General features: G+C 40.7%; 1 protein-coding gene across 3 annotated transcripts in view; it reads left to right on the plus strand.

The window, feature by feature from the left end:
* The window catches only part of tnksa (tankyrase, TRF1-interacting ankyrin-related ADP-ribose polymerase a), a 104,461-nt gene that overhangs the window by 38,347 nt on the left and 50,208 nt on the right, over positions 1 to 15,906 (plus strand). For 2 of the 3 annotated variants that reach the window (XM_034229259.1, XM_034229260.1), the window contains exons 5-6: positions 3,650 to 3,686; positions 6,899 to 6,974. In XM_034229259.1, the coding sequence (XP_034085150.1) occupies positions 3,650 to 3,686; positions 6,899 to 6,974 (113 nt within the window). Of the gene's footprint in view, positions 1 to 3,191; positions 3,445 to 3,649; positions 3,687 to 6,898; positions 6,975 to 15,906 lie in introns of those variants that run through there. The other variant, XM_034229262.1, reaches the window with a different exon arrangement.

The raw sequence follows: 15,906 nt of genomic DNA on the forward strand, positions 1-15,906 counted from the left end.
TTTAAGTAATCACACAACTGTTTTGCGACCGCTTTCTCAAGAATTTTTGAGATATAACAAAGATTTCATCAAGACATTCAAATGTGGCTCTCTTTTCTTTGTCACATGTTGGCTCATTACCATATGACACTTACATCTGAATATTTGGGGGGTAGGTAAGTTTCAGAAACCGGCTCGAGATACACTTTTTGTTATATTCCATGGAATGCTCTTAACATCCCGATAGCAATGAATATCTGAAGTGCTTTGACAAAAAATCCATACAAAAATGTCATCTGTGGAAGCCGTAATACTGTAAAAAGTACAACCAATCCGTTTTTGCCGCCCTGTCTGTCAGCCTTCCATCTCGTGCACGCACAAATGTATCTCGTGCCCTCATTGGGCGTGCCGTCATTGGGCGTGCATTGCGCGTTCATGTGTGTTGGAGGAGGTGCTCTGTAAGGAAGTCTGAAGGAAGGGGCGGATTCTTTTCGGCTGTGTACTTTCAAATTTTAGTGCACTCGAGCCGGTTTCTGAAACTTACCTACCCCACCTTTAAGTCACTACAAATGTTATGTTAGCTTCACTGCTCCCAACATGTTTGTCTGCATAACTGTGTGTGAATGGGTGAATGCTGACTTGTAAATGTAAATACGATTCGAGGAGTCGAAAACACTGGATAAAGCGCTATATAAATACAGTCCATTTACCATCTTGTGTGTTAGAAAATATTTGTAATGTCAAATATATAATCCATAATAAGCCTATCCATCTTTGTTCTTGCTTTGTGTGTTTGTGTGAGGTTTGGGTTGAGTGTATGTGTGTGCGAGAGAGAAACTAATTATAACTGCTGAGTCACAATCACTTTAGCTCTCTAAGCATGAATAATATTGGAAGCAAACCGCCGTCGGGCAAAAAGTATATCTATAAAGTATTGCCCACAATTCATTTGAACGCCTTAATTTGCACACTATGCACGGCAGCGGAGTCAGCAGAACGTGTTGGTATAGAATATGTTTTCATTCAGGTGTAAATTATACTCTGTCTGATTGAATTGGGAGACTGAGTCACTCCCCTCTTGTCATTGGTCATACATCAAAAAATAAACATTTCCCTTTAGATTCTCAGACCGTGGAAGAGAAGGAAGGATGCAGAGAAGTTAACGTGCCAAGGGAGAAATCTCTGGGAGGGGAAAATGTTGTTTAGAAGACGATGCTGAACAATGAGGTTCATATCAGCTTTGTTATCCAAACAATAAAGTGTCACGATAAAGTTAACAGTGTGAAAACATCAGGTAGCGTCTTTGAGCGTTCATCCCAACTCCCAAACAAAATAGAACGGTATTACCAAATAAAAAATACATCACTTTAATGCACTTAAATAGAAATGATAACATTGATTCTGATATTAAAATCAATCTAAGCAGCGTGACAATCAGGTGTGTAGTGGACAAATATTATCCGCACTTGAAATGTACAGAATCTAATTTAACATCTTGATTGGTCTCCGAACATTTCTCTGTTCTCTCTTTGTATTCTTACCCCCCCCCCCAACGTCCCCGTCTCCCCCCTTTCGTCTTCCGCTGACTGTTCCGCCTTAGCCTCCCTAACACCAATTATACTGTGTCAAATCCATGCATGTCAGTTTCCAGATCCCTAATCATCCCTCCTCTCTTTCATCCACAAATCCTTTGTTCCTCCCTCCTCCCCCTTTTCCCTTCTCCGTAACCTTTCTTCTCCTCTCCTCACCCCACCCCTCCGTCTGTGCCGTGTACACTTGGCCCATCCTCCTCATCCCTTTTCAATTTATCTGTATCACATTTGCCTCTCCATATTCCTTTGAATTACTTTTCTCCTTTCCTATCCTATTCCAATGTTATTCCTCTCTCTTTTGCTCGGGGCTCCTTTCGGAGATGAACTGCGTTGGGTAAATATGTAATTTTACATATTGGTTTTTATGTATGAATAAGCCCTCGTGGGACTTTTCAGTGGAAGTCTCAAAGGTAATCTTACTTGGTTGGACCTTTCTTGTGGCTTTCTGTAAAACACATTGTTTACCTTGATGACGTGGAGGGTCACTGGTTTGGTCTCCTCGAGTCCTACATCACACATCCTTCTGTGGCTCCTTTTCTATTGTTAGAACTCATCCACTGACCAAATCTGTTCATCTTTTGTTGTGTAGACCTATTTTAATTTAAGAATAGCACTGCTTACAAAGTTCAGCCATATAGCTCCCATAGCTGTTTTACAATAGAGTCCAGAGAGAAATAGCTCCAGCATGTAACTGCCCATAAAAATGCAGACTTTTACTTTTACAAGAGTACTACCCTAAAACGTAACCCTAACCCATCAGACAGTGCTGGAGACGTAATAATATTAGAAGAAAGCCTGTGGTCCAAACTGAGAGGTGGGCATTTAAGATAGGGCCGGTCTGATGGAATGTACTATTGAGTTGCATTATGGGAAGTGTAGGATCAAATATTTTGGAGGCTGACCAAAAGGAAGCATGCCCATTTCTTTTTTCGCCACAAAAAAGTTGGTTATTTTCCAACAATGCAAAACACAGTCAAGCAAGACGAGTATTATCACTTTGTTAATTTAATTTCTTTAGGGCATTCATGGTTTACGTTTTCAGTTTTTATTACCTGTTGACGTTGCCATCTTAGGGTAGGAATACCGTGAACGTAGTTTAACACATGACGAAGGAAGAAACGCACACCCTCGTCGGCGTTTCTGAAGAGTTAAATGTACATATTTAATATTATTAAAGTCAATCAATAAAAAAACAAGTAAAAAAGATTATAATAATTAAAGTAATAAACAGCAAAATTGTAAGATACGATGAATAATTAATAAATACAATTAATATAAATATTGTTAACTTTAAAAGAAAAAAAAAAAATTGAAAAAATATTCCATGTAACGTAAACATGGTGCACCCCTTAAGGAAGATGTATGTTAGTTTAAGTAAAGGCTTTAACAATTCAGCAATGATCCAGATCCCATGTCTGCGAGGAGCTCCTGTCTCCCCCCCCCCGAGTTTCCCAGGCGGAGCAGACATATGGGAAGGTGTGTGTGTTGTGATTGTAGTAGCAGGGGGGCAGGGCTAAGAGAGGGAGAGAGGGCGAGGGGGGGAGGGGGAGGGGTTTGTTTATTTCTGTTGTGTTTTTTTTTATGGTAACTGCGCCTCCTGAGCCCACAGGGGAGAAAAATCAGGGAGAGAGAGACATAGAGAGTGAGAGATACATACATATACAGAGAGAGAGGGGGACAGAGATGATGGAGAACAAGGGAAGATGGTTAGCAGTATGAGCGGCGGGCGAGAGACGAGCACGGCGGGAGCGATGCACTGACACACGGACGCGTAGAGGCAGAGGGAGTGTCAGTCCGCCGCTCGTCGCCCAAACAATGAACGTGCTGTGGTCGCTGCCGGCAACACATCGCCAAGGCAACCGGAGCCAGAGGGGTGCGCACTGTGCGAGAATGGCAGAGAGAGAAAGAGAGGAGGAGGGGGGAGGAGAGAGAGAGGGTGTCTTCCTTCAATGGATAGATGCTTCCCTTCTTCTGTGTGTGTGTGTACATGTGTGTGTGGCTGATCATGTGCGTGTGTGTGTGGTCGGTGTGTGTTGGCGGCCGCCTGTCTGACTCTATGATCTTCTGTCACCATCCAGGTGAATACAAGAAGGACGAGCTGCTGGAGGCGGCGAGGTGAGTACCACTCTCTTTGTTTTCATTCCCTCCCTCTCATAATAATAATAATAATAATAATTCCTTACATTTATTATAGCGCTTTTCCAGATGCTCAAAGCGCTTTACAAATACACATTACACATATCATACATGCAATGGCCATGTACTGTGGACAATACCCACAGGAGCATGTTTTGACTCTTCCTCGTTTCCTTGACTCCCTCTCAGCCTCTTGTTTCCATGCTTACTTTCTTCTCTGCTCCTCTGTTTCCTTTCCACGTCTTGTTTCCTCATCACTTATTTCCTCGTCCCTTCTACTCCTTCCTTGTTCACTGTTTCTTCCTTTCTCCTCCTCTCTGCTTTTTTGTTTGTATGCTTCCTCTCAGCTCTTCTATTTGTTCCTCTCTCTTGCTTCTGCTTCTTGATTCATCCTCTCTTCCCTCTCCTGTTTTTCCATTTTGTTTCTCCTCTCCTTTTTTTCATCCTGTCCTTGTTTTTAATTTCCCTTTTCCTCTCATGTCCTTTCTTTGGCTTTTCTCTTTTTTGCTTATTTTCTCTCTACTTAAGCTTAAATTTCATAATTCAGACATTTAGCTGCTTCCTTCTTCTTTCCTTTCCCTCCATCACACACACACACACACACACACACACACACACACACACACACACACACACACACACACACCACACACACACACACACACACACACACACACACACACCCCCAGCTCCTCCACTAGACAGGTTTTGCAGATCCAGAGAACATGTAGGCCAGGGACACTTGTGCATTTTAGAGGCATGTTATGGTTGCAGGCAAACCATGTGGGCAATGTGTTGGTGTGTGTGTGTGTATGCACCATGTGCCTGTGTGTGTGTGCACCATGTGCCTGTGTGTTTGTAGGAATGGCATAGCTTTCGTTTGGGATTGTGTGTGGGTGGCTGAGCGCTCAATGCCTCAACAGCCTCTCTCTGTCTACACACACACACATACATACACACACACACACACACACACACACACACACACACACACACACACACACACACACACACACACACACACACACACACACATACATACAGGGAAGCAGCTGGCTTAGCATAGCAGTACCCCAGTGTATTATGGGGGTCAGCAGACTGTTTAAGTGTGAACTGTGAACTCAGTGTGCCTCCACCACAGCAGAGGCGCTGACTGGCTCAATGTCAATCCAAAGAAAAACATTTTTCTAAGTGTTACTTTTGGTGAAATAACATGGCTTACGGGATGTTTTTGTTTTTCTGCTTCATTTTTATTTGTGGGCCAGATTTTCCTTGCACAGAAAGCGGTATGCAAGCATCATGAGTAGAGCTGGTAAAATGGTTCCTCATAGTCTGAGAGTAATGGAGTTGCTTGATGCATTGACTGAGCAAAGCATTATCATTAATGTCCTCGACAGCAGATGTATTACAGAAGTACTGTAGTAAACCTAGCCTGTCTCTTTAAGGCAGCCAGGCAGACAACAAGCCGGCAGTACAAGTCTGGGTAACATTCAACATCTGAAATGATGTTTGTCTGATCTGTTAGCATTTCTACTTTGAAAGTCCTATTTAATGAAAATTATACTTCTGATCAGTAAGCTTATACAAGGAGCGGCACTTTCCTACCTAATCTATTGATATTCGAACAGCATTAAACATTCCAAATGTAAATGTTGAGTATCCAAAGGCTGTTCTTCTTTGGTATCGTCACCATTACCCTTCGGCTTTGAGATGATAAGATCATCGAAAAAGAAGCAGTGGAGACCCAGTCACACTTAGAGATTTCAGAAAAACATTTTTCATTTCTTACATGAAAACATTTATAAATATTCAGGCATGGTTGTGAGCACTGTCCCTCGATGGCCACTGTAGATCATGTGTGTGAGATCTGACATTCTCCAAAAATATATAAGAAGAAAATGCTACTCATGTTCCTTTTTGAATTTGTTTTAGAAATAGAATCACTTTGGATTTGTGAACATGGTGATCAGGATACGACCTCCCAGAGAAGATGGTCTGTGTGCAACTCAAAATGTGTGACTGCAAGTAGGGCTGCTCAATTAATCGTATTGTAATCGCAATTACGATTATGGCTTGCAACGATTACGAAAACAACGTAATCGAAATAAAACGATTATTTTTTCTTATTTTTTTAAAAAATGTCAGTTGAGTTATACTTAAAGTTCAGGGTAATCAACTTTTAAAAACATACTGTTAAAAAAAAATTGTCCAATAAATTGATGTTTTCAAAGTAAATGGATAATCGTTTTTAATAATCGTGATATCAATTATTGACCCAAATAATCGAGATTATGAGTTTTGCCATAATCGAGCAGCCCTAACTGCAAGACTGTACGCTTAGCTAGTGCAATGACTGCACCTGTTAGGTTCAACACTGTAGTCCAGTTGGTGGAATATACAGCTCTAGCTGGTTTTCAGAAAAGGAACAAGACACAAATAATCATAAACTGAATGATTGTTTTAAAGAGAGATGTATGAGATGATTCACTGAACAGTTATTTACATAATAAAGGTATGCAAAGAAAGCCACATGGCATTGAAGTTAACATGCAGTGTGAATAGGTAAATGTGCAATTGGCGGTCCACGGACACACAATGCGAAAAGTTAGTATGAGCCTTAAAGGTAGTAAAACTGGAGGAGTGAGAGTAGAGATTGGAAGTTGTGAATGTCTCTTTTGCTCAGAGAGTGTAAGATAGAGAAACAAAGAGAAGGAAGGAGAGGCCCAACCAAAAAAAGAAAGAGTGAGAGGAAAGCAACATAGGAGAATGGAAGAATAATCCTTTTCTTTCCATCTGACAGCTTCCTCCTTTACGGCTGTCAGGCAGATGATGGTTGGACTGGTCGCTGCCTTGGCAACACTTTCCTGGTGGTCACACCAATGCCAAGGCAGTGAGCCTAGGGACCAGGAAACACCGATCAACAACATAACAAACTCCACTGCAACTAGACTTAATAGTTTTCCTTCACAGTTTTTATTTTATTGCAAACATTTTTACAAGAAAACACACACACAAAAATAGCTTTCAATCCATCCCCTCCAAACATCCATTTGTTCAGTGTGTTTCTTCCTTATCTCATTCTTCCTTATTTTCTCCCCCACACTCTCCTGCAGAGGAACAGGGCTAATCCTCTCTGGTATTGGATGTTTTCTATCTAATGCCTGGATGTGTGTGTGTGTTTAAATGTGCAGGAGTGGAAACGAGGAGAAGCTAATGGCCTTGCTCACACCGCTCAACGTCAACTGCCACGCAAGCGACGGCCGCAAGGTAAAGGCACTCAAAAACACATGCACAGTATTAAGCTCATCATTGTTTCTGTTAAAATGCATCTCACGGTAAGTCCTCAGTGTGAAAAAAGCAACTGGTTCCTTCAACGTTTTATTTTTTAGACCAGTAAAGAGAAACAAATCCTGTTATTTGCAGGTTGGATGTATGACATAATCAAGTCACTCTCCTGCAAACATGAGCAGCCTTTCTTGGTTGTTGAAATGAATAAAGGGAGACACAAACCTTTGACCCAGACACCAATAAAACGTCAAATAGTACATTTCAAGGTTGTTGATTGAGGCATACACAACCAACATGTGGCAAACTAAGCAGTGAGACGACGAACAAACTTCGGACTTCTGATTACCGCTTGTTTGTAACAATATGGCACTAGCCAGGTTAGCGTGCTATACATACATGTTCATGCTTATTACACAGGTGGATCTGTAAAGTATTCACTTTTACTCACAAATGTTTCATCGCACATATTGAGCACCATTGTGGTTTTTTTTTTTTTTACCGAACACTTTTCAGAGGGGCGTGGCCAGCAGCAGCTCATTTGCATTTAAAGCTACGGACACAGAATCAGCACTTTTGAAACAAGGCTGAAACAGAGGGGTTTATGGCATGCTACAATTCATGATCGGTTTGGTTTTTCGAGCCAAACACTTCACACACTTGTTTTGTTTTTCTCTGAGACCTATAATATATATAGTTGAAAAATACTATAATAGGTGACCTTTAATCTTTTAGCCTGTATAATACTTGGTTTCGGTACCAATCCCTTGCTTGACAGAGCTTATCAGTCAGCTAATTTCAGAATTTGTTATTAATTCTAGCGTTGTTCGATTGTGGAGTATGGAGTGAGACTTTAGAGCATTAAAAATACTGGACCTGCCAAAAGAAACCCCTGGCAACATTGAAAGTGCATGGCCAACAGAGGAAAGTGTTGTATTACATCCTGTTCTTCGTTTAATAAAAAGTATTTTGTAGGCAAGGCATCCGCTCATGCGATCCTTAGAGAGTCCTGAGCCTCAGGTTGAGCTCTGTTGGGTCACAGCAAGCAAATTAGCTAGTGACTAATTAGTCCCCGGGATGGATAAGTGGACTTGTTCCCAGCTTAATATCTCCTCACTCCGGTGGAGGCACTCCCCGTATCACTGTTTCCATCCTGACAGAAGTAAAGACTGCTGCTGACCCGGTTTCTCCTCCAGAGCCGCTCGAGATTGAAGCTCCACTCCGCAGTGGCAGATCGCCAAACAAGTTTTGAATTCTTCATGAGTTCTAGCCGGGCTCCCCTGGGGTGTATTATGCGATGACTTGGTCCACCTATATGAGCTGTGTGTTGTAGAAGCTTGCTATTATGGAGAGATGATTTCATATGAAAAAATATTTGATTGGTCAGAGACATTTTTCAGAGCTTGCTGTAATTTATTGGACGCTAAAGCAGAGCCTGTCGTATCTTTTTTGTTTGCTATGCCAACTACTAGGGCCAGCAGGCTGCCAAAGCAAGGCTTTTAGTCTGAACTCTTGTTAACTGTCATATAAATGCTCTAACAGCTTTGAAGAGGCTTTTTTCCTATAATTACGGACACTTCAGTGTTGTTGTTGTTGTTGATGATTCTTAGCTGCAGCTTGTAACCGTCACACTGTCATACGCATGATTGTGAGAGAACATCCTCTAGATATAATCTGTGCAGGTGTTGGGATGTGATACCCTGAGGGAAGAACCCTGAAAGCCTTTTGAGAGGGCACACACACACAAGAGATCAGGGAAATGTGATGGTTCATAAGAAGATGCATTTAACCAACCAGGCGGCCAATACAATTGGGGCTCAGAAATATCCTAAATGACCTCTTCTGCACACACTGTGTTTGTAATGCTATTTAATTGCTCGGAAAGCAGTCATGCATGGTAAATATAGGAATATATATTTTTACGCCTGTGCAGTTTTGTCCTTGTGACTTGCTCAGAGTAATGTAATGGGTTGAGGGGGATTTACATTCCCACTGCCAACGGAAACTATTGATTGAAATGAAACTAAGGGACAGCAAACTTTCCCAATATCTTGTCCTAAAACCAAATCCATCAATTAATGTAAGCTTGCTGGCATATGAGTGTGCATACTTTAATATGTGTGTCTGTATCGTCTTATTCTTGACGATATATCTCAAGGACGCCTTCAGGAAATATCTACCAATTTTTGCACAAAGGAGGAACTTATTAATTTTAAAGACCAAGGCCTTGGTCTCTGTGAACTTACAACACGTGTTGTCTATCCCTCAAAATGAATATGCTATTTATGACTATTCACAAAAATGTCTAGGATAAAAGGGTTAAGTGATAACATTTTGATCTGACATGAATGTAAATTGAATGTTGACTGGTTGGTGGAGGTATATGCTATAGATTCAGTTTAGACTCACTTAAACTTCCTATTTTGTTTATTAAGGAAGCGTCACGGTTAAAGTACTTTTTGATGTAATTTTGTATATTTTATTGTTTGAGTAGTGTTTAACCGCTTTGTGATTCGGATCCATCCCAAAATGTGATGAGTTCTTTCTTTGCCATAAACCCTTCTATCAAGTTTTTGAAAAATCAGGCCACCAGTTTCTCCGTAATCCTGCAACAAAAATCTATCTGAAAACACGTCCTAACCTCGGAGGTTAATACGAAGTGATTCAGAGTGAGACGGATAACACTGTGACACAAATACATTTTTTCCCAGATTAAATTCCCGCAAACATGCTAAATATGACAGCGTTGGTCGGGCACGTTGAACACCACTCAACAACCCACAGACACATTGTTTCAGAGGACACTAATGATAATCATGGACAAAACAGAGCGTGGCGGAATCCTAATGATTGGTAATGATGATGCTTGACTTAAAATTAAACAAGAGCCTCTCTCCCTATCCATTTCTCTCTCTCAACCCCCCCATCCCCTTCTTCCCTGTCTGTTCCATTTAATTAGAAGAGGCACAGGCTCTCTGTCTCCCTTACTCAACCACACACACACATAGATCTGGAGCATAAATGTTGATTGCATAATGCCTTTTGGTTGAATTGAAACGCTCTGCATGTACACAAACAGACGAGAGATGAAGGGGGTAAAAACGAGATTTAAGAGACAAACTACATCCCCAAAAGTATGTGGACACCACTGACCAAAATACTGCAGTGTAATGTTAGGGTCAACCCCTAATTACCAGTTATGAAGACTCTAAATGTGATGTTTTTCTCCAGTTTTTATGCATTTTCAGTAGAGGGGCTGCTGTCAGGGTGTTCCACACAAACATGTAGGTTTATGTTGGTTTGTCCACATACTTTCCTCCATAGCTCTAAATGTAGCGAGAGTTTTCTGTTCTGATTGCACGGCTCTATAGCAAAGTCATCAGCAGTATAACAGCCATATGTGTTTGAGTGTTTGTGAACACTCGGAGGATTGAGGGCCCATCGGAGTGGGATATTATTAACACAGCTGAATGGAGAGCGTTATCAAGCTGCCTCTATTGAAACCTACCGCTTACTCCCACACACACACACACACACACACACACACACACACACACACACACACACACACACACACACACCACACACACACACACACACACACACACACACACACACACACCTGCAGATATCGCTGCCTCAAGGAAATAATGTCTGCAAACCTTCACACACCTAAGCCATATAGTCTGGATTGTTCTTCCACCTCTTTCTTATTATTTATTTTCCTCTCTTATTTGCTTCACTGCGAATGCTCCCATCACGACCAAGTAATGACTGACTGTGCGAGAAATTGTGTTTTTAGTTTTTCAGGGAATATATTTACAGTTAGTGTTTCATCTGTTGTGTGTTAGCTTTTTTTGTGTATGTTTTTTGACTACGGTGAAGTTTTGATCTATATCTTACCAGGAGAACATCATTGCACCCACTTGCTTCCTAGCTGGCACCGACATCAAATCCACAAACAAACTGCAGAGCAAGACTCTGATTCAGAGGGATGAAGAGGAAAGAGACTTCTATTGAAGTGTTGTTTAAATGTTGATTATGGGAGCGTATCCTGCTGAGAGTAGCTCACAGGCTAAGGATTCATTCCTATCTGGTGAAAAACATCTTCAAAAGTGAACTTTTCAGGAAGAAAACATAGTGGATATTTGATTATGAGAAAGTCCACAAAATCATACAAACACTCAAAATCCAAATGAATTGTATTACCTGTTGAACAAATGTTGGTTAATAATAATAATAATAATAATAATACACATATTGTCATAGCAGTTTTAGTACTGAAATACATTTTCAATTCAAAACATTTCATATAAGAATACAAAACAACTTTCAAAAAGTATAAACACAGAAGATGCAATGAAATTAATTGGAAAAAAATTCCGATTATACAATATAAATGTGTCTAAATGTATATGGGGTAATGCTTTTTTTCCACTCCAGTTATATCCTAACATTAGTATGTATTTATGAATGCATCGATTTATTGAAATATTCAGCTATATTGAAAAGGTTCCAAGTTGCTGCACTCTATCCTGACATAAGGGTGGCTGTTTCCTGAGTTTAACAATCGAATGAGGTTCTTTCCATCTTGTTGCTGACATTTCTTCTAAAAATGTGCCAAGAAGCCTGGGAACTCTCCCTCAGATCAGTGTGGAAGAAGTCAGGTTCTTGTCTTGGCGGAAACTTGCTTGTGTTGACAAAATCTAGGAGAACATAACACAAGGTCGTAGGAATGATGAATGACTTCTCACTGCAGCTTCAGTGTGTGCATAAATGTAACCTGATACCCTGTCTGGGAGAGATATTACACTTCGGCTCCTGCCAAAGAAAGAATATAAACATCCAGAGGCCTTTTGTGTTAACTGTTCGTGGGACAGATGACAAATAGGGTGACGAGAAGTTTTTAATACTCTTTTGTCAGTGACAAATGTAACCCTCTTGTCTTCATGTGAGCCTGTGGCATGTTGTTGTCTGAGGGAGATGTATGCAGCCTCAGCAGCTCGTTGGTACACCAGAAAGAATTGGCTGTCAAAATGCTTGTTTCCGGAACAAACGAAAAACATCAAAGGGGCCCTATTATGCTCATTTTCAGGTTTCATAGTCATATTGTATGCCTCCACTGTGACAAGTTTACATGCTTTAATGTTCAAAAACATTTTTCTCATACTGCCTGTGCTGCAGCACATCTTTTCACCCTCTGTCTAAAACCAGAGCCCAGTCTGTGGGAGGCTGTGGCTCAGTGCGCTGAACTTCAAATCAGGAGGTAGCAAGTTCGAGTCCCACTGCAGTCAGCATGTTGTTGTGTCCCTGGGCAAGACACTTCACCCCAAATTGCTCCTGTGCAGTACTGCATGTATGTTAGTCGCTTTGGATAAAAGCGTCTCACAAGTGAAATGTAATGTCTGCTCTGATTGGTTAGCTGGCTCTGTTCTTATTGGTCAACCGCTTAGAGATGTCCCACCCATTACGTACAGTGTGTTGGAGCGCTAGCCAATGGAAGCAACCGTGTTACATGCCAGTATGTTATTGAAGTAAACAAAGGAGTCCAATAAATATGTTTCAGGCAGAGGGGGGGGAGTGTGTGGGAGGAAAACTCCCTCTGGAGACAACTTCAGGATTCAAGCCCTTGTAATCCATTGACTTGCACAAAAACCTATATAACAAACTACAGGAAAGGGAAAACCCAGAAAAGGAAATAAGAGCCTCTTTAAGTTTTGATCTGAATGACAGCCATTAAAAACACAACAGGGCTGTTTGTCTGTTTGCCTCTTAGTGTTATTCCTGAAGTTACTTTCAGCTTTGTGCTCGGCTTCAAACTTTCTGTGTAGCCTTCTGCTCGTGGGAAAAGTCAGAGTTAATAGCTGAGAGGCTGAGCAGATAGACAGGTGATGGCAGAGATAGTGTGTGAGTGTGCATGGGGAGTATCAGACTAGCTGGAGGTTATTTATCTTCCAAGCTGTTGGCTGGGCTGAGCTGTCACTCCCGATAATGTGTGTATGAGAGCGTGTGTGTGCGCATGTGTCAGCCGGAGGAATGGCACACAGATCTGCTAATATGTTGTTTATTGATCCAGTCATCTGACACTACTCATCTTGTCGGCGTGCCCACCTGCTGATGTGCAGCCATGACCGCAGTACTAAGGCAGATCAAAGACCCGAGTGCAGGCTAAAGGCATGTTCCACTATGTTTTAAATTAAGAGAAGTATTTGATTAACCAACCCCTATCAAGTTATTCTGACCCCTGTTTTAATCTTCCCGGTCATTGCATAATGAGGATTTTTATTTAATTAATCCATACAACCAAAGTGATGGAGAAATGTGTATTTTTGACATACATGAGCATTGGATTATAGAATGACCCAATACATTTATCCAGATATTAAATCTCAGGATATCAGTCGGATGAATTATGAAAGGCATCTGCAGCGGATTGTTTTAGTTTACTTTTGACGCATTAGGTGTTGTTTTTTTTGCATGTGAGTTTGCATCATGGAGCCAAGACAGCTTCATCCCATATTTCTGTCACCCTGCTCATCAATTGTAGACAATCTCCGCACTCCACCGACAAGATATTTATCACCCCACGAGCCTTTTTTCTTTTTTTAAAAACCATGTCCAATATGGTATAGGCAGTTTAATTTGCTGATTCATGCTCCAACCTATGCTGCAGATCACATCCCCATGGTACATTTATATATACAGTGCACACAGCCCTTTATTTTACCATGTTTCGTCATCGTTCTTCCTCGGTTTAAATCGTTTTCTTGAATTGATTTCCTTTATACAAGTGGAGCGGTGTGTGACCAATTCATAAGCACAAAGATTAAAGGAATCTTGAATTTGAATATGTTACTGCTGTGACACATCACACTCGTGAATGTATTGGGTTAAAGAGGAGACTGTTTGAAGTTAAAGAATACCTGCATATTTCCCACGCACACGTAAAAAAGGACACTAAACAAAATGGCCCAAATATGGTCGTTCACACTGCGAGATAGATCATTTCTCATCGCTATGGCAACTGCTGACAGTTACCAGTCACTGTTGTCATGGGAACAGCTTGACAGGCTTGTAAAGAGACAAGGAAGGCCGAGAGAAAGGATTATCTGAGAGGGGTGAGAGAAAAATGAAAACATCACAGAGGGAACTAACAAAGCAGCCCATCACATTTTTATTTAAAATATGTTTTTTGTTAAATGTAAATGTTTGATTAATTCCTTTTTGATACAAATAGTGTTTGCTATTAGATGGCCAAATAAACTAAATCTGAAAAATGTGTTGATGTGAGGAGGCTTTCCAGCTACCGTTCAGATGGATGGTGTTTCTATGGAAGGGGAAAGGATAAATGCATTTTTTAAATGCTACCAAAAGCTGCCAGTAAAAAGATTAGTATTTCCCATCTTGGCTTTCACATGCCCTCCACATCTCTCCTTCATTTTCTTCCCATATTTCCTTCCTTCCCCTTCCTCCTCAGAAAGGCTTTTAGGTGATTAAAACTAGCCAGATAGGTTTTTTATTGCTATTGTTCTCTTCTTTCTGTCTGCCATTGTGATTGCGGAGTGCCTCTCTCTGAAATATCGCCTACTAGGTTTTTCACTTTGGAGCAACACATTTCATCAAGCAGTTTATGGATGAAAACACCAACAGTTGAAGGACACTGGAGCAAAAAAAACAACTACATCCAACTTGAAAAGTGCTTTTGGCTACGTGCAGTTCTCCACCAGGTGTGTCTGCAACCACCACCGCGGTACCATTTATTCTGAGGAATTAAACCAGTAGACGTTTGCAGTCGTGTCATGTGATGATGTTCAGATGACACTGAAACAAACCACTAAATCAAACTTTAAGTGCAGTGTACAGTTACCTTTTGATATGCGCTAATGAATGCTGATGGTTATGATTGACACCTTAGTAATACATCATTTAACTAAAGGAGATAAATACTTTAAAGAAGAATTTAGCAAAGCGCTTGGCACTTTAGATAAGGTTGTCGAAATACAGAAACAAGAAATATAAACTCCAATAAAGTAGATAACACGACATAATAAACATTCACAATCAAAGAACCAGGTTTGCTAATAAGAAATAATAGTATTAGTTTAACAATAAAAGGATTACATATTAATAAACCCTACAATATGTAGGATTCAAAGCGTATCTAAACGCTGCAGGCACCTGCTGCAGATAGCTGTATGGATAACAATACAAATATAGCACTTTTTCTGACCATGTGTAATAATGTGTAATACATGTGTAATATCTATAATATCATATCTAAAACATGAAGTTACTCTGCCATAAGGCCAGTGTTCAACTTATGTTTTGAGTAAATGGTCACATGCTCACATCATAAATACATATCCTGCTTCAATTGAAATGCCACAGTCATGAACTACGATCTGTTATAAACCACCTAATCCGACCCTTATTACACTTACAGCCTTGACACCAGCATCAATAATATGTCAATGTTAAGTGAAGAATATTTCACGAAGCTAATTTAAACTCACTGTTTTGCCGCTGCACTTTCTTTAAAGACCATTCATAAAAATACAAAAAGCCGTTGGGTGCGACCTTTCAAAAAAGACTGCACTAGAAAAAGGAGCAGGCTGCAGTGGAGAGATGTTGGATGTATTATAGCTCAGATAGAAGACAAATGGCTGATGCTTTTTTGATTATTATTGGCTTGTGGCTGCTGAGGTCAGAGGCTCATAAAAGCGCTTTTTTACGACTTGAATACAAATAGGCTTCTGTATGGATAATCCAATATAGACCCTCTCTCTCATACACACACATGCACATACCCTCAATCTCACAGGGTTGACAGATTGAAGAGGCGGAGCTTATACCCAGTCCGACCCTGGCAACAACATCATGGTGATGCAACGGTACATACTGATGAGTCACTGCT

This window comes from Gymnodraco acuticeps, unplaced genomic scaffold, assembly GCF_902827175.1.
Source record: "Gymnodraco acuticeps unplaced genomic scaffold, fGymAcu1.1, whole genome shotgun sequence".
Lineage (NCBI taxonomy): Eukaryota > Metazoa > Chordata > Actinopteri > Perciformes > Bathydraconidae > Gymnodraco > Gymnodraco acuticeps.